Source organism: Panthera tigris, chromosome B2, assembly GCF_018350195.1.
Source record: "Panthera tigris isolate Pti1 chromosome B2, P.tigris_Pti1_mat1.1, whole genome shotgun sequence".
Taxonomy (NCBI): domain Eukaryota; kingdom Metazoa; phylum Chordata; class Mammalia; order Carnivora; family Felidae; genus Panthera; species Panthera tigris.
This window is the reverse complement of record NC_056664.1, coordinates 129,310,941-129,329,375: the sequence shown is the minus strand read 5'-3', so window position 1 is coordinate 129,329,375 and position 18,435 is coordinate 129,310,941. Positions and strand designations below refer to the sequence as shown.

The 18,435-nt window shown below is 39.5% G+C and overlaps 1 protein-coding gene across 1 annotated transcript in view; it reads right to left on the bottom strand.

The window, feature by feature from the left end:
- UTRN (utrophin) overlaps positions 1-18,435 on the bottom strand; it is a 514,156-nt gene that overhangs the window by 323,109 nt on the left and 172,612 nt on the right. The window contains exons 24-29 of the mRNA XM_042987266.1: positions 14,289-14,402; positions 13,480-13,635; positions 9,227-9,397; positions 7,179-7,358; positions 1,997-2,131; positions 41-190 (exon numbers count right to left, since the gene is read on the bottom strand). Of these exons, the coding sequence (XP_042843200.1) occupies positions 41-190; positions 1,997-2,131; positions 7,179-7,358; positions 9,227-9,397; positions 13,480-13,635; positions 14,289-14,402 (906 nt within the window). The remainder of the gene's footprint in view (positions 1-40; positions 191-1,996; positions 2,132-7,178; positions 7,359-9,226; positions 9,398-13,479; positions 13,636-14,288; positions 14,403-18,435) is intronic.

Genomic DNA, 18,435 nt, shown 5'->3' with positions numbered 1-18,435 from the left:
ATAACACCTAATCAACACCCCTGCGTGTCCCAATTCTTACCAAGTGACTCAGTTCTTCGTATCGACTATTAAAAGCCTCCAGTTTCTCGCTGATTATATCATCAAGAATCCCTCCATCAATCAGAGTCTGGCCAAGTTCTCGAATCTGAGTGCGATTATCTGCTGGATGTCGCAAAACAGATTCCAGAGACTAGACGGGAGAAGAAAAAATACACGCATTTACTGAGGCAAAATATACCAAGGATCTTAAAATGTCTACTTTTTTAAACAAGTAATTTCATTCTCTAGAAATCTATGTAAGGAGCAAGATTAAAAATGAGGCAGATGATTACATAAATATCCATCATGGTATTAATAAATATGTAAAGTTGAAAACTCAGTATGAATGATGATCCATGTTACTATAATTGCATAAAAATAATTTCAGTAATTATTAATTACATGGGTAAAAGTTCATGGTGTGATGCAAAGTTTAAAAGCAGAAGATAATACCATACAAGCAAAATTATCTCAAATTGTTATTGATTATATTACTAAAGCAGGTACTCATTTTTCTACAACATACACAGAAAGCTAGATGCTATTTTATGTACCCACTTTATATACATAAATCTAATTAGTTATATGGGCTAAATATCATTCCCATATTACAATGGGAAAACTGAAGCTCACAGAGGTTAAGTACAAAAACACACAGTAAAAAGACCTAAGGTTCCAATGTTATGACGCTATAGGGTTTTATCCATTACTATAATGTACTGCCTTCCAGGGTGGATGGATTTTCAAAAACTAATAATTAGGAAGAAATATGCCAAAATGTTTAAAAATGCCTACCTTGTTTTACATATCTCTACATTTTCTTTATTTCTAGAATGCAGGTGTTTTAATTCTCATGTTAGGAAAATATGTTATGTCTTTTAAAGTTTACTTACTTTGAGAGAGAGAGAGTGCATGCCTGTGCATGCCAGCGGGGCAGGGACAGACAGAGGGAAGAGAGAGAATCCCAAACAGGCTCCCCACTGTCCACCCAGAGCCTAATGCGGGGCTTGAACTCACAAAATCATGAGATCATGACCTGAGCCGAAATCAAGAGTCGGACCCTTAACTGACTGAGCCACTCAGGTGCCCCAGGAAAATCGTTTTTAAAGTACGCTTTCCATATTTTTTTTTACTCTCTCCATCTCTCCATCTCTCACTCTGCTATTTTATTTGAGAATCAATCTTTTTTCTCCAGCAAACAAGCATCTGGCTCTTGGACTTTAGGTACCACATGTGACTTGTTTCTGACCTTCAGTCCAGTCACCCACTCAATTACCACACTGTGTCCCTTCAGTTTTAAAAGGAAAAATACCTTCTTCCTCTTCTTTTATTTTAGGCAAAGCTACCCTCTTCACATTTTAATCCATTGAAGAAATAGTTATTAAGTTATCATGTGTCACACACTGTGCTGGTAACTTGGGAACAATGAAAAAGCAGGCACATTTCTTGGTCTCACAGAGCTCAAGCCTAGGCCTGGGGACAACCTCCTAGGACAGGATCCCAGGCCTCACATACTGACCCCTCTAACCTGTCCCCAGCTTTTCACGTCTAAAGAGAACAGAGCAAGAGCCATTGAAAACACCGTGGTTGCCACTGTCCAATGAGCAAAAATAACTTCATGAAGAAACAAGAGAACAATTATCCTAATAACACGAGGCAGAGTTTTATCCGGGGACTGGCAAAAACAAGCTGGAAAATCATTAGGGTGTTTACTAAATGTACTAATGTCTAAATGTACTAATTATCAAACAGCTAACCACCCCACGAGGCTGAGTTCATGGCTCACCATAATCTAAATATACATGATTGTATAAATACTTCAGACGACGGAAGTCACACTGAACGCTACCAAGAAAGCCGATGTGTTTGTCCACAGAAAGAGCCATGTTCCTCATGTGAGTGCTCATCTGGCCTCATGGCAACAAAGAGAACCAGCACCCATAACACGGGTTCCCACCTCCAGTGCTTCATTGACGGCATCTGTCTTCTCGGGCAGTGCCTCTGTGCTCTTCATCCGCTCCTCCAAAGTGCTCAGCCAAGTGGTCTCCAGATCCAAATAGTGAAGCAGTTCAATCCAGCAAGACCATACCTCCTGCAGTGGGCAGGAAAAAAGTTAAATTGTGTAAGAAGTCATTTAAATATGCGATGTATCTCTAGATACGTCTTTAGGAACTGATGAACATGGAATTTCAACTAAGTGAAAAGAAATAAGACTCTTCAACAAATCGTATTAGGCCAGTTGGTGGGGGGGAGGGGGGGTCGTGGGACAAAGAGAAATGGGTTGCCTCCCACTGTACACTAAAAAAAAATTCCAAGGATCTGTTCAAATGCCAAAAATAAAACTATATAATTAGTAGAAGAAACCAGGAGGGAAACATTATTAGTTTGGGGTTTTTTTTTAATAGTGAAAAGAAATAAGATTCTTCAACAAATCGTATTAGACCAGTTGGGAGGGGAGGGGGTCATGGGACAAAGAGAAATGGGTTGCCTCCCTCTGTACACTAAAAAAATTCCAAGGATCTGTTCAAATGCCAAAAATAAAACTATATAATTAGTAGGAGAAACCAGGAGGGAAACATTATTAGTTTGGGTTTTTTTTTAATAGAAAGGTAAGAAATACTCATAACTGCAACACTTTTTAATAATTATAGAGGAAATTAGAACTCTCTGAGGTCTATGCTATTCCAACTCAGAGCTAACTGATATAACAATTTGCAGTATACTCTTTCCTATTTTCTCCTAAATTCATATGTATGTGTCTATATATGAAGAGAGTCACATCTGAATCAAATGGAGTTATACTGTCTCACTGTATGAGTTACAATCATTTATTCCCCATTCCTATGGGGAATTTGGGGGGCAGGGGGATAAATTTACACTCCATTTTCTAGAAGCAAAATTATGAGAGGAAGTGCCCCTTCATCTATAGGAAGAGCCTATGTAATTGATAAATTTAGGAGAAAGAGTTCCGCAGGGAGCCTCCTGAGTTGATTCTCTTTCAGACCCACTAAGAGAAAGCACATTCCAGGGCGTACTCCCCAGGGGGTGTGTTTACCAAGTCAGGGGACAGCAAGTTTTTCTATAAAAAGCCAGACAGTAAATATTTTAGGTTTCACAGGCCACATTCGGTCTCTGTCACAGACTCTTTTTTGTTTATTGTATGTGTGTTGTTTTGGTTTTTGAACCACCCTTTTAAAAATATATAAACCATTTTTAGTTCACAAGCCACACAGAAAAAGGCCACAAACCAGATTTAATCCCGAGGCTGTAATTTACCAACCCCTGGCTAAGACTATAAAAGGGAAAAGAGGTGTCTAGTCCCCTAATTTTTACAGACAGAAAGCAGACTGAGATCTACTTCGCTGCCAGCAGAACCCTATTTCTGGGGCACCTATTTCTGGGGCACCTATTTCTGGGTGGCTCAGTCAGTTAAGCATCCGACTTGGGCTCAAGTCACGATCTCACGGTTCATGGGTTCGAGCCCCGCATAGGGCTCTGTGCTGACAGCTCAGAGCCTGGAGCCTACTTTGGATTCTGTGTCTCTCTCTCTCTGCCCCTCCCCTGCTTGCTTGCTCTCTCTCTCAAATAAATGAACATTTAAAAAGTTCTTTTAGGGGCGCCTGGGTGGCGCAGTCGGTTAAGCGTCCGACTTCAGCCAGGTCATGATCTCACGGTCCGTGAGTTCGAGCCCCGCGTCAGGCTCTGGGCTGATGGCTCGGAGCCTGGAGCCTGTTTCCGATTCTGTGTCTTCCTCTCTCTCTGCCCCTCCCCCCGTTCATGCTCTGTCTCTCTCTGTCCCAAAAATAAATAAAAAACGTTGAAAAAAAAAATTTAAAAAAAAAAAAGTTTTTTTAAAAAGAACCCTATCTCTTATGGGGGAAAAAAAGATGGCTCCCAGAGAGGCACTCCCAAGAAGCCACTGGGCCCTATTCAAGCAACGGCTCCCGCCCCTGAAGTGGGGCACAGACTACACACATGTGCCTGGCTGGATTCCAGAATCACTGTTATTAAATTTTGAGTCACCATTACCAGTGACAGTTATTTACCTCCTATTCCCCCAACTTTTTTGAATGGAAGTGTCCACTGAGATTTTTCTGAGCCCATCCTTGCCATTGTATGCTGGGTATATGGGAAGCAGGTAACTTGTCTTTTTCGTGCCTAGGTCACCAGATCCAGAGGCACTGCTCCCACACACCTGCACCTGAAGGAACGGCTCCAAGGAGCCACATCTGCATGTGGACCTGATGTGGATCACAAGACAGTGCATTCTGAGCTTGTGCTGCACTGGATAAGACTTTGGGAGTCCCTGAGAGTCTAAGTGCATTTTGCATTAGCGAAGAATGAAACTAATGTATGGCCACAGACTAATGATAGACTAATGATAACCATGGCAGACCAATGATAACCACACATTTTTTGCTGCTACTCCCATTAAGTGGTGACATTGTTTTCTCCTCCCCTAGGATGTGGGTTGGCCTTGCAACCTGCTTAGAACAAAAGAATGTTCCACAGGTGATGCTCTACCAAACTGCAGGCCTAGGCTCTCAGGGGACTAGCAGCTTCTGCTCTCTCCCTCTTAAAAACCAGCTGCCCAGTGCCCAGAAGCCATAAAACCTGCAGGAGAAAGACCTGCAGGAGGAGAGGCCATCGTGAATGCCCCAGCGGAGCTCCCAGTTGAACACAGCTATCCGAGTGAGCTCTCCCTATACCACATGGAGCAGAAGGGCCATTCAGTTGGGCCAAATCAGCCTACAGCATCATCAATAATAAAATAATAAATGGTTATTTTGGGGGGCGCCTGGGTAGCTCAGTTGGTTAAGTGTCCGACTTTGGCTCAGGTCATGATCTCGTGACCCATGAGTTCGAGCCCTGCGTTGGGCTCTGTGCTGACAGCCTAGAGCCTGGAGCCTCCTTCGGATTCTGTGTCTCCCTCTCTCTCCCTTTCCCCCACCTCACTCTGTCTCTCTCTCTCAAAACGAATTAAACATTAAAAACATTAAAAAAAATTTTTTTTCTGAATAAATGGTTGTTTTTATAAAGCTCTATATATCAGTGAGGTGTGTTATAGAGCAAGTGATAACATAAGTGTATATATTAAACACATATAAACACATGGATGAGAAGAATATATACTAACTCCGGGATGATGATTACTTAAAGACAGGGATTGAGAGACATGAGATGGGATAGAAAGAAGGAAATATAGTCTGAATGCTAATTTGCTTTATTTTAAAAACAAGATCTGGAAAGATAGGGTAAAATGTTAACATTAATATCTGAAGGATATGTAAATAGGTATTAATAGTATTACCTGTACTTTTCTAGAAGTTTGAAATATCTCATGATTTAAAAACTATGTTAAGGAATCTAAAAATAATCAAGGTAATAATGCTGGACTCTGCCGAAGAAAAGCATTCTTATCCAAACTTCGGATTCTGGGCTACTTCTGCCCAGACATCTCGGACATCATTTTTAGAGCATTTCAATTTTTAAGCTTTATTTCCATCTTTTCATCTTCCCCTTTAAAGATACCAAGGCCTCATCTTTTCTCTCTTATCATTTTTCCTGGCATTTTTCCTTCTCTTCTCTCAAAATAATTCTCTCAAACTAATCCCAAAGTAATTCTCAAAGCAATTCCAAATTCTCAACATACGTATTTTATTCCTCATTCTCAAATTGTCACCTCTGGGTCATAAACACAATGTGAAGAAATGACACAGAATACCTGGTGGTCTTTTGTTAGCTTAGGATAACTTGGGGACTTCACTCATTATTTAAATATATTATGAGTTGTTATTTTGCCTATAAATAAACAGGAAAGCAAAAACATGGACAAAACTACGGTAAAATTCAAGTCCAAGATCATCCACTAGGACTCAAGATTGGGCATATATAACGTTACATATTATGTTTACAGAATTTTAAATTTTAAATTCTCAATTGAGTGACCTCAGGTATTTTATGTTAGATAATACAGTTGACCTTTAAACAACACAGGTTTGAACCGCATGAATCAATTTATACATGGATTTCTTACAGCACAGTACTATAAATGTTATTTTCTCTTATGATTTTCTTAATAACATTTTCTCTTCTCTAGCTTACTTTATTGTTAAGAATATAGTATATGATATATATAACATACAAAACATGTGCTAATCACTGATGTTATCAGTAAGAATTCTGGTCAACATCAGGCTATTAGTAGTTAAGTTTTGGGGGAGTCAAAAGTATATATAGATATTCAACTGTGTGAGGTTGGGGGGTCAGTGCTCCTAACCCCCACACTCTCTAAGGGTCAACCGTGTATTAATATTACAGAGTGAGGTTTTATTTGACTTGAAGTTTTCTTATTAACCATCCTGAATTATACATATTTATCTTAGCACAAAACAGATTCAGAAAAAGCAAGAAGTGAGTGAATTTAGTTTAAATATCACAGCTGTGATTGTTTACCATTTTAGGATTTACTACAATACAATCATTTGTTTTAGGCTTAAGTTAAATTTAATTTTTATAAATCAAAACGCTTACATCTTTTCAGTAAAATGCAAGAAAAGTCACACTGATATAAAAACAAGCAAGCAAAACCTTAATTTTATTTAAAAAAAAATTAATAGAATCATCTTCAACCAATGGCAAGAGGGGTAAAATAGTCCAGGAAAATACCAGCACATTCAAGTTCTTCTTTCTGTCAGGTGACTCTCTAACTTCAGACACCCAGTTGAAATGAAATAAAAAAAAAAAAAAAAAAAACCCTCAATTCATCTCTGTGTACTGACCAGGCAAAACAAAACAAAAGAAAGGCTCACAGTACATTGTTCTAGAATGTTCGAAATTGGAACAGACCCTACAGATCATCTGAAATATGAAAACCTTGATTTCACATATAAAAAAGGAAAGTCTAAATATATGAAATAACTTTCCCAAGAACCTTCTACTAACTGAAGGCAGATCGTGGTTTCCTATTTCTTTTTTTTAATCCCAGTTTCCTTTTTATCAACTGTTATCCAGGAATGACTTTTCCTTTATGATCCCGTATTGGAAAAGAAAAACAGAGCTTTTTAGTTTTTTCCAAGATATGGAAATGGTCAGTAAATTACAGAGTTTGATCTCAAAAACATCACTGATTAACATACCTCTAGCGTGTGGCACTTTCCTCGAATTCTGTTACACAGAAGTTGGTAATTCTCCAGCACAACTTTAAGCTCAGATGTCAGTTCCTGGCCACCAGAGGGCACCTTTGCAGCTAGTAACTTGATATTGTCCTTGAGGATCTTCACTCTCACCTCCTTCTGCAACACATCCTCTTTTGCCCTCTGTTCCAAGAAAGGATGAACTTGAAACTGTGTCCCTTTCTCAGTCACCAATTTCTTTTCTTTTTCAAAGACAACTAAACCAAAATTAAAATGCCGACATGATTCTAACGACCTAATTGGAACATTATTTAGGTAATCATTCCAGAGAGTGCTTTTGAAATAAGAAGGCTAACTGTAAGATTTATAAAAAATAAAAATAAAAATAAAAAGCAATGTTAACACACCTAAGTCACGCTCAATTATGTTTGCCAACAGGAGGTATTTTCAAAGTCTGGGCCCATGATAAGAATCTAAGTGAGTTCATTTTAACACTGGAAGTCTGAGCATACTAAACTGAGTGAGATAAATAAATTTTCACAAAAACTAAGGTGCACCATAGTAGAGGTATCATTTAAAAATAATTTAAACATATTTCTTTTCTCCTGGAACAGAGGTTTATCTATGCTTCTGATAATTAACAGCATTTCAAGAGTGATAGAAGTTATACTAGGAGGATCTAATCTAGAAATAGCTTCTTTCCTGACTCTCCCTCTAGGCTGGCGATGAAGTCTCACATTTAGGAAAATCAACCTAAAATGCCTTTCACTTTCCCTTTTAGCTTTCTTTACTACTAAATGGTTTTAAATTTCCCTTAGTTGCAAGAAAAGTAATTAATTACATGTAGTGGTTTTAAAATTCTAACAGTCGTTAGAATAAAAATAGATGGAACGTTGCCCAATCAAGGGTTAAAAACTTATTTCTCTAAGCTTTCATCCCTAGTGACTTTGAAATACCACAGAACTGCAATGCCAATAATGTAAAGAAAATAAATAAGACCATTCTTAACCTGGTAGGCTACCTTTAAAATATCTTATATACTGAATATTTAAAAAGCTTTCCAAAAAAACTACACTAAAAAAGATGCTTCAGTGAAAATAACCACATACAAGAACAGTCAAAGTCCCTTATTGTATTTACTTTGATTCATATTCAATAATGCACTCATGAAATATAATCCTTTTTTAAAATATCTGCACAGAGATTTTTGCTTTAGTTATACTTTTAGGCAAGTTAAATTTGGCATAAAACAGTCAATGTGTGGCTTACTCTTATTTTTTTTAAAAATAGCCTTGAAGACTCTATCTCCTTTGGCATGATCACTGAAGGACACTTGAAGCAATGTTAGAAATTTGGGAATGATGCCCAGTTCTTTTACTATACAAAAAAAAGAAGAAGAAGAAAGAAAGTGTTCAAGACTAATGACACAGGAATCTAAGTTTATAGGAAATATATCCTGTGGACCAAACTGATATTAAATCCCTCAACAATGCTCCTACTGCTACTCTTACCTGCTCTAACAAAATTTTGATATTCATGTGTTTCCCATGTATTAACCGAAAGAATACATTTGATGAAATGAAGATAAATCACAACCAATTTGGGAAGTCACTCTTGTTCCTAACAAAAAAAAAATGATTCCCCCTTAAAACTTTTGGAAAGAGATAGCACTGATATTGCACAACACTGTGAACATAGCTGATAAAACTAAATTTTTGAGTCATCCTCTGTGGCTCCCTGAAGTTCTAATGGAAGAGACTGTCTCAGGGGCCTTCGTGGACTCAACCCATGGGCGAAAGTGAACAAGTGGAGTGTGGCCTTCCTTTCCCTACTAGAGTCATAGTAGCTATCCTTCCTTTTTTTTTTTTTCAAATTGAAATCCAACTATGAAAGATTATATGTACATATCATGTTTTACAGATGATAGATAGATAGATAGATAGATAGATAGATAGACAGACTCATTCATTCATTCATTTATTCATTCGTATGTAAGGGAGAAGGGGAGCTACGAAGCCTATTTACACGGGCACTGACCGGCCTAGACTCACCTTCATTTCTTCCACTGCACTCTCCAGCTCTTCTGGTGACTTGTACTCAAAATCCCTCTCCAGGTATTCTTCTTCTGCCTGGGCCATCCATTCCTGCATCTCTGCCAAGTCTTTCTTCAGGTTCACTGCTTTTTCCTGACTTTCAGACAACCTAGTTTTTTGAATAGCAATCTGGAAAGGAAAAGCCATTCACCCAAATAAACAAATGCTGAAACATTAAATGTCAAGTTCTAGTTTCCAATATCTAAGGACACAGTGATAACTTTCCACAAAGAGCCTTGTTTTCACATTCAGATAAAATCCTTTATACATTTTGTGCTGATGTTGTAGAATATAAGCAACAATGAAAACAATAATTATAACAATAATCATAATAATTATAATAATTATAACTCTACACCACATGTTGGATATTAATCTAACCTAGAAATATCTATTATAATTTTAAAAATGTATAACTTTTGACAGAGTAATCTCAAATGAAGGAATCTAACCTGCAACAATAAAAGCATATATTTTAAGGAAATTTACTGTAGCATTGTTTATTATGGAAAAAAAAAACCTGGAATCAACCAAAGAATTGGTTTTCTCCTATAAAACACTGCTGTACAAAATTTTGGTTTTGATAATCTACTATACTTGTATACTGCACAAAGACACAGAAAATGTTACATTAGAAAAACAGGTATGATATGTATCTCATTCAATAACTTATATATTTCAGATAACCAAATATTTCATATAAAAATATGTTGAGAGGTCCTCCCTCCAACCACAAACTGACGTCCACAGTGGGAGAAGGTACCATCCCACAGAGATCACCCAGCGTTCACTTCATTATTCGATATTCCTCTGACTCAAATCAAACGTCAGAGTCACCTTGCCAGGCTTGCTCAGCTGCAAAGCTGATAGTGAACAAAAGCCAGTGTAGAAACAGGATGGCTCTCATGAGAGAAAGGCAAAATCCTTAGAGGCTTTCCTGTTCCCACTCTCCAAGCAGGATCAGAGCCATAAAAATAGAAAGGGGCCAAACAGGGGCGCCTGGGCATCTCAGTCGGTTAAGCATCTGACTTTGGCTCAGGTCATGACCTCACAGTTCAGGGGTTCAAGCCCCACATTGGGCTCTGTGCTGACAGCTTGGAGCCTGGAGCCTGCTTCGGATTCTGTGTCTCTGTCTCTGTCTCTGTCTCTGTCTCTCTCTGCCCCTCCCCAGCTCATGCTCTCTCATGCTCTCAAAAATAAACAAACTCAAAAGAATTTCTTAAATAAATAAGTGGGGCCAAACAGGAGCTTTGATTTCATTGCCCCACATGGCACTTGAGGAGCTTACTGCCAGCCATACACACAGCCCTGGTTCCTAAGTCTTGGTGATTAGCACTTTACATGGGACGGCTGTTTTTAAAAATACATAGAAATACAGATTCCTTGGGTTCCACTTTCAGAAAATTCTCCTTACTAGTAGTTTCCAGACACTGGACAATTATATAGTTCTCACAGATCCAGAGAGAAATGAGAAAAAGAAAGACACTGGAATAAACTTTAAAAAAAGAAAGAAAAAGCTCAAAACTATAATTGATTATCCTGAGGTTATTTACTATCTTGTGGCATTAAAATGTTCCTCGTTTCATGGCATCATGGACATAACAGATGAGACAGACTGTTTTTATTTGTTGGTTGATTTCATATGTCCATCCTTTCTTAGCAAAATAAAAATTTGGCCACATTATATTTGCCCCAAACATCTACACCTTTATACTACTCAATGAAACACAATACTCTGGAACTGCTTTAGATAATTACTCACACAACACATGGTTGCCTCCGTGCTAAGGACACTTAAAAATTCCCCACACATTTACTCTCATACAATGAATCAACAGTAATTCATAATTATTTCTTTGTTGTCCTATCTGTATGTACATATGTATGTATGTAGATAGATGCATAGGTTTAAATATCTATGTCTATACGTATGTATGTACGTATCTAGCTGTTGCTTTCTTTCCTCCTTGCTGGCACTCTCAAACCATTTTCCTTATTTACTTGCCCCCAAATCTCAATAAATGCAAGCACAAACCATCAGATTATAGCACACTTAGAGAAATTTGAACCTGGCCAGAAGAGATGACAGTATGGATTTACTTTCTTAAGTGTGGCAATGGTTTTGTGGTTTTGTAGAAGATTGTCTTTATTCACGAGTGAAGTATTTAGTATTTAGTATTCATGCTAACGTATTCAAGGAGGAAGTGTCATGACAGTTTCAAATTCCTGTCAAAAGTCCATTTTTAGGGGGAAAAAACACCTGTGTTTGTGTGTTATGTGTGAGGAGAGTGAAGGAGAGAGAGAAAGCAAATGTGGGAGAAGGTTAACAACTGGCAAATTAAGGAATGGGCCCACGGCTGCTCCCTCTACCACTATCTAAGGCTTCCTTGAAGTTTGGACATATTCAGAGTAAGGAATTTGGGGGAAAACAATGAAAACAAAACATTCAAGGATGCAAATATAAGTTTTTCCTACATAAGCATTAACCAAAAAATATCACATGAAGAGATAGGTACCATCTACAGGGTTGTCTGAACATTTCTGCATTCACACCTTCTCCTCCCACTTCCCCCGTTCTGCACCCACTTCAGCTTTGTGTAACCTCACTAGCAAAGCAGAAGCAATCGCAAAACTACATCGATCTCCTACTGTACCCAGAGTTGCCTTCCTTCCATTTCCATGGAGAAACTATCCAACAGCAATTCTTTCACTGGTAGAGGGGCTCTTGGCCTTCTCACATATGACAGACTTCACTCCAGAAATTATCTTCTCCAAGCAAGGTCCTTCTTTTTGGGCATGCAAATATCCTGTAACATCCCTTATTTCTAGAAATTATAGGGGCACCTGCATGGCTCAGTCGGTTAAGCATCCAACTCTTGATTTTGGCTCAGGTCATGATCTCACGGTTCATGGAATCAAGCCCTGCGCAGACAGCGCAGAACCTTCCTGGTGGTCTCTCTCTCCCTCTCTCTGCCACTCCCCTGCTCTCTCTCTCACTCTCTCTTTCTCTCTCTTGATAAATAAACTTTAAATAAATAAATAATAAAAATTAAAACTACAAAAATACCCCCTTGGATCCCCAGGTCCCCCCTCTCCCACCTCATTTCTCTGCTCCCTTGAATAGAAAAATAGCAAAATTCCTCCAAGTTGCTACTACTTGACCCAATCGCTCACTTCCCATTCTCTGCTCAACATTCCCCAATGTGACTTTCTTGCCTGCCATGCCACTGGATCCACTTTTCTCAAGGTCATTTAAAGCCTGCATCTTGTTAGATCAAAAGCCTGACTTTCAGTGCTCCTTGGGCTCAAAAATCCTCAGTACTGAGCACCACGGAAAGCTTTCTCCACCTGGCCCCAGGACCTCACAGGCTCTTGGCATTTCTCCTCTGGCTGACCCTTCCTTCTCGGCACCCTTGGCCTTGCTCTTTCCTCTTTCCAGCAGAAAGAGCTGAAGAGCCCCATCTACGTGTCTCAATCTCAAACTTAACCCTGCCATAATGGAAATCATTGTTTCACCTGCCCTCACAAAAGCTTCTTCTCCTCAAGTCTCCACCATTTCAGCCAATAGCAGCACAATTCATACAAAGTGGAAGCTTTGCATAGACCCTCGGCTGTTCCTGACTACTCCCTTTTCGAGATCACACATCTAATCCATTACTAGACTCTTATCTCTGTTTTCAAAATACAGTCCAAACCTAACATTCCTCATGACATCCACCACAATCTCTCTAGTCTGAGGGGCCAAGACAACAATAACCTCTTAAATATCTGTTTTCACTCTTGCTTTCCCAGAGTAAATTATCCACATGGTAATATCACTTCCCTGCTTAAGACCCTCTGCTTTCTGTGTGAAATCACACCTGAAATAAAAGTTTAAAATTTTGCTTCAAAGGCCATATACTATTCACACCACCTGCATTCTGACCTCAAATCTTACCCACCCGCTAATTCCTCTCTTCATTCTGTTCCAGCTACTCTGCCTTTCTAGGTCTTTGTTGAACACCCAAGCTCATTCCCACCAAGCAGCCAAACTAGAAAATTAGTACACTCCCCTAATGAAAAGAAAAATCCATTTTTTGCCCCAACCTGCCACCATGCTATAGTTATTCTAGGCCACTGTTTCTCAAACTGGATGGGCTATAAAATGAATTCAGTCACTGAAGAAAAGCTATCTGGCTCTTAAACACAGATAGCAAGGTTGAAAAACTTACGTCCTTGCTGAATTTCTCCACTTGGGTTTGATAGTCAACTAGTTTTGTCTGTATCCAAGTTTTGATTCCAGCAACTGGAGAGCTTCGAAGGTCGGCCTCTATTTCCTTCATGTCTTTCAGAGATGATTCAATTGTTTCTATTTCATTAACAAAGGCCTGAACACACAAAACAAGCCAGTGTTGAGTTCATTGCTATATAAGTGGATGCCATAACTATAACTTGTCTGCTTGCATCGCTGAAAATACTATAAAAACAGACTACTTGAGAGTCAGGACTTTTAACTACTTAAGCAATACTGCGCCTTGAGAAATTCATTTCACCTGTGCACTTCATATAGCCAGCTGCCAAATTAGATTGGAAATATTTGACTCTCGGCAGGGAATGGTCCTCTCAATTAATTCAGAGAAGCCTAATGATTTCACCAAATACAAACTGCATGCAGTATTACTGGTAAATTTCACATGTTAAATATGTTTTTCTTTAAGCCTCACCAGGTGGCACAACAAGAGCAATATAAAATTGGTAATTATGACACTAAAATTGTCATCAGAACATAAATAGGAGCTCCTAATGAATTAAAATTGCTCTCATTCTCTCTATGCAGAATTCGATAACCCTAGCCAAAACATGGACAGATAAATAACCAGTCATTCTTTTAATAACTGTAAAGTTAAAAAAAAGGTCTATGATGAAAGATATTTTATCTAGGTTTGTTGTCATGTCATATTTTTACAATTTTAATAACAGCAAATAACAAAAAAGAAAATGTTATTTATTACAGCAGAGTCCCTAAATCAGCAAAACTCACAGAGCACTGGTCAAGCTCACGCTGTAGCCCTTCAGCATCTCCTTGGACAGCCTGCTCTTTCATTAAGAAGTCTTTCACACCATCCATCCACTTCTCAATGACTTTCAAATCAGCCTAAATGAAACACAATAACAAAGGGGGATATTACTCAGTGACATTCAACCGGCTGCATCTAAAGACCTATCGCTACCGGAAGAAAGGCAACTTTTCAAAACTTTGATAGCATCATTTTCATTTATTGCATTTCTTTCTTTACATCTTCCAAATTTGAAAATAATGATCTTCATGATTGACTAGAATCCTCAAGCGATGACAGTTTGGTGATCATTCTAAAGATTTCAAAACACTCTCTAGTCAACCAAGCTACTTTGCTTAAACATGAGTAATATCAATGATTATAAATTCAAAATACAGGAAAAATGCTTTTCTAGGTGTAATTAGCTAAAAAATCTTTTGTTCTCCTATGATTTAGAACAACTTTTCTCTAAAAGCTAGCTACTCACAGCAGGAAGAAATCAATAGCACGGTGGAGGGAACACAATCGATGGCTCTAGTTCTATGCTGGGCACTGTGTGACTTAGGAACCCAGGGGAGTCCACAGGTCAGCTGCATGGCTTTCACCCAATATTTCCTAGGCACCCACTGAGATCCCTACAGTGTATGGTACTGCAGATCAGAAACAAGTGAGAAAGAGAACGTGCTGCAGGGAGAAACAGAGGCGGTAACATTGGAACTGGGCCATTAATGCAATCAAGTAGGTGCAGTGTGGTCTCCAGTACGAGAGCAAAGTTATGATCATTTCTTCCCATGGCCTCTCATTCTGTCACTGGCCAGGCTCACTTGTTAGCTTTCCTGATGTGGAGCTGAACTTGTTCCCTTATGTCCTGTCAATTCTTTGCTTCTCGTTCAGCCCTAAGGATGGAGATACATTTACAATCCTGTTCAAAGATGACCTTCCAATTTAAAGGCAGCCACTGTGTCTTCCCTTAGTCTCCTATTGGCGCTAAGCATTCCAAATTCCTTCAGTGATGTCTCTAGAACATGAGATCCAGGTATGGCACTCACCACACTCATCAACATGCTCAGGACACTAAATCAATTTTTTAATGTCCTTACAACATGCCACACAGAACCAACTACCCTTCCCCTTATAATGCTGGAGTGAATGGTCAAGATAGAACCTGCTGTTTCACGTATGGCTATTCCACTCATAAAATGCCAGCTAAAGTTGTTTCAGTTTTACTTTTCTTATTATAGGTTGTGGGGTTTTTTTTCTTTTTTTTATTTGTTTGTTTATAGATATATTAGTCACAATTATTATTTATGGTTAGCTAAAACTCCAAAATTCCCATAACTACCTCTAAATTACATTTCCCCTACCTCATATCGATTGCTTAAATGACTGCTGTAATAAATTCAAGACTGATATTTACAAATATTAAATTTTGCCTAGTTATGCTAACAATTATAGCTAACAATGTAATCATAAAAAGCCAACAAAATGATTTGAAGTTTTAGTCTCCCCACTTTGCTGTCAGCTATTCCCCCCGTCTCTTGTCAGCAAATCTGACAGTAGGGGTGTCCTTTTTCTTTGGGAATTTTTTGTTGTTGGGTTTTGGGTTTTTTTCTGGCAAAAAATAAGGCCAGTGATAGTGCCTACCTGAGCATTTCCTCACAAAGACCCATGCCATTCATTATTCAACCAGGTTTTGGCTTAGTTTTCAAAATAAGCCAAGGTTTCCGAACCTTACAGGTTCGGAAGAGATTTCTCAGGTATTTTAGCGATGAAGTCACTACTTGCCAAAAATGAGTTTGTGAGCCATTATTTGAACCGAATGAGCGCACATGAAATGTAAGATTATGAATCTGTATATCTGATAATCTAGCATCCCTCCTCCGAAAAATAAATAAAGGAAAGCAGTAATTAAAGGAAATCAGTCTGGGCAAGGGTTCTCGGTGGTGTCCATGACTCCTGGTGACCACCACATTCCTTCCTAAGCACGTGGAAGATCTCTGGTTTGCCGTTTATCCACAGCGCTGCCAGGAACGGACACCAAGCTTACTTCAGGTCTTTGCCTTCTAGAAAATAATGTTCCCCCTTAAGTAAGACATGCATCATCTCCATTCTTCTGGTACTTTCTCACAAGATGCACAATGTGGCCTTGAGACCATGAGTAAAATCCCCACATTACTCGGGATGTTGATTTAGGCGTCTGAAGGATCTGGGTAGTTTTCCCATCTAACTCCTGATCTAGGCATTAATGCCCCCTCAAGAATGGTCACCTTTCCAATTTGCAGGGCCCTCCTCCGATGAAGACAGGGAGCAGAAAGCACTTGTTGTTTAGGCCTTTCAGCCTCCTCCTCTACTGACACTCTGCACCCCACACATGCTTCCAAGTACGGCTTCTTTGTAAACTCTTTCAGTTATGCTGTGCGCTTCCTCAAGCATGCTTTCCCTCTGTTCTTTAGCCTGTCACTAGCCTGTTCTCACAGGCTCATGCACTCTTGCTCTTCCATATTATTTTGATCAATTACCTCTCTCTTCTGCATTTGCTCCACGCCCTAAGATCTTACCATACAGGACTACTTGGTAAGACATGCCCTGGGCAGGGGGAGGCAGGATGCAAAATGATTGAAGTGCAGGGGCGCCTAGGTGGCTCAATCAGTTGAGCCTCTGACTCTCGGTTACAGTTCAGGTCACGATCTCACAGTTTGTGGGTTTGGGCCCCACGTTGGGCTCTGCGCTGAGCACACGGAGCCTGCTTGGGGTTCTCTCTCTCTCCTCTTTCTCTGCCCCTACCCCCACTCGCGCTCTCTTTCTCTCTCTCAAAATAAACTTTTTACAAATATCTAAAACAGATAAAAGTGAAAAAAGAGAGAAGCTACAAATACATATGCAGAGTTCATAAAAGACGTTCTTTTAACTGTCCATTTAATTTGTTGCCACTTCTTGCATTACTCTCCATTCTAAACTTAAGAATTCAAAGCAGCATTACTGCTGTATAACTGGGCAATTCAGTAACTCCAGTTTTGAATTTAAAAAACTGATAGGGGCGCCTGGGTGGCTCAGTCGATTGAGCGTCTGACTTTGGCTCAGGTCATGATCTTGCGGTTCATGGGTTCGAGCCCCGCGTCAGCCCCTGTGCTGACAGCTGGGAGCCTGGAACCTGCTTCGGATTCTGTGTCTCCCTCTGTCTCTGCCCCTCCCCCACTCGCTCTCTCTCAAAAAGAAATAAACATTAAGAAATTAATAAAAATAAAAAACTGATAGTCTTCTGGGCCAAGGATTTTTGAAATTTACGTGGAAGCGTTCCACTCCATGGAGGTTTTCATCACAACCAGCCTTGACTGAAGCGAGCAGCCTCAGTCCAGCGCTTGTGAGAAGTGGCATCAACCCCCTTCCTTCCTCCCTCTCCCAGATACACACAGACCCACGGGGAGGACACACAATTCACACACACTTGTTCCTTCTCTCTCACACACTTTAACATGAGAAAAAAGAGGAATGAAACAGAAACAGACAAGCCATGAACACCAACTGATCATCCCAACAGTAACAAAGGAACAGACAGGAATTTGAAAATCTGTTTTCCCTACTAAAAACCCTTCACATAATCCTGGCCACACCGAATTCTAAGAGAAGCAGTGTGTGACCCATGATAAGAAGATGAAAGTGAAAATACCAAGGTCGGCCCCTTACCAGCCACAAGGTCTTGAGAAACTCACTTCTTTTCTTTGAGCCTCAGCAGCTCATCTATAAAATATGAATAATAACAACTACCTTGCCTCTGGAAAAACAGAGACAATGTTTGGACAGGGCCTGGTACAGAGCAGGCATGCAATAAAGCCTAGCTATTATTACTAAGATCTACAAAACCTAGTGCCTTATTACCAAAATTAAGCCATGAAGAGTTACCACTTCCAAGTTCAGAGAGAGTGCATGCTGGCATGAGTCAGCTTAGTATTTTTAACTAATGCCAACATTAATCCTTGTTCTTAAAAGTAACTGCTTAAAAGAGCTACTAGATCTCCTGAATTCAGCTCAGCAGAAGGAAACCCAGTAAATGAGGGAAGGCCCGAACTTTAGAAAGGCCTGGCAGCAGCAGCCTCTCGCAGAACCCCCCACCCTGTGGGTGCATTAATGGGT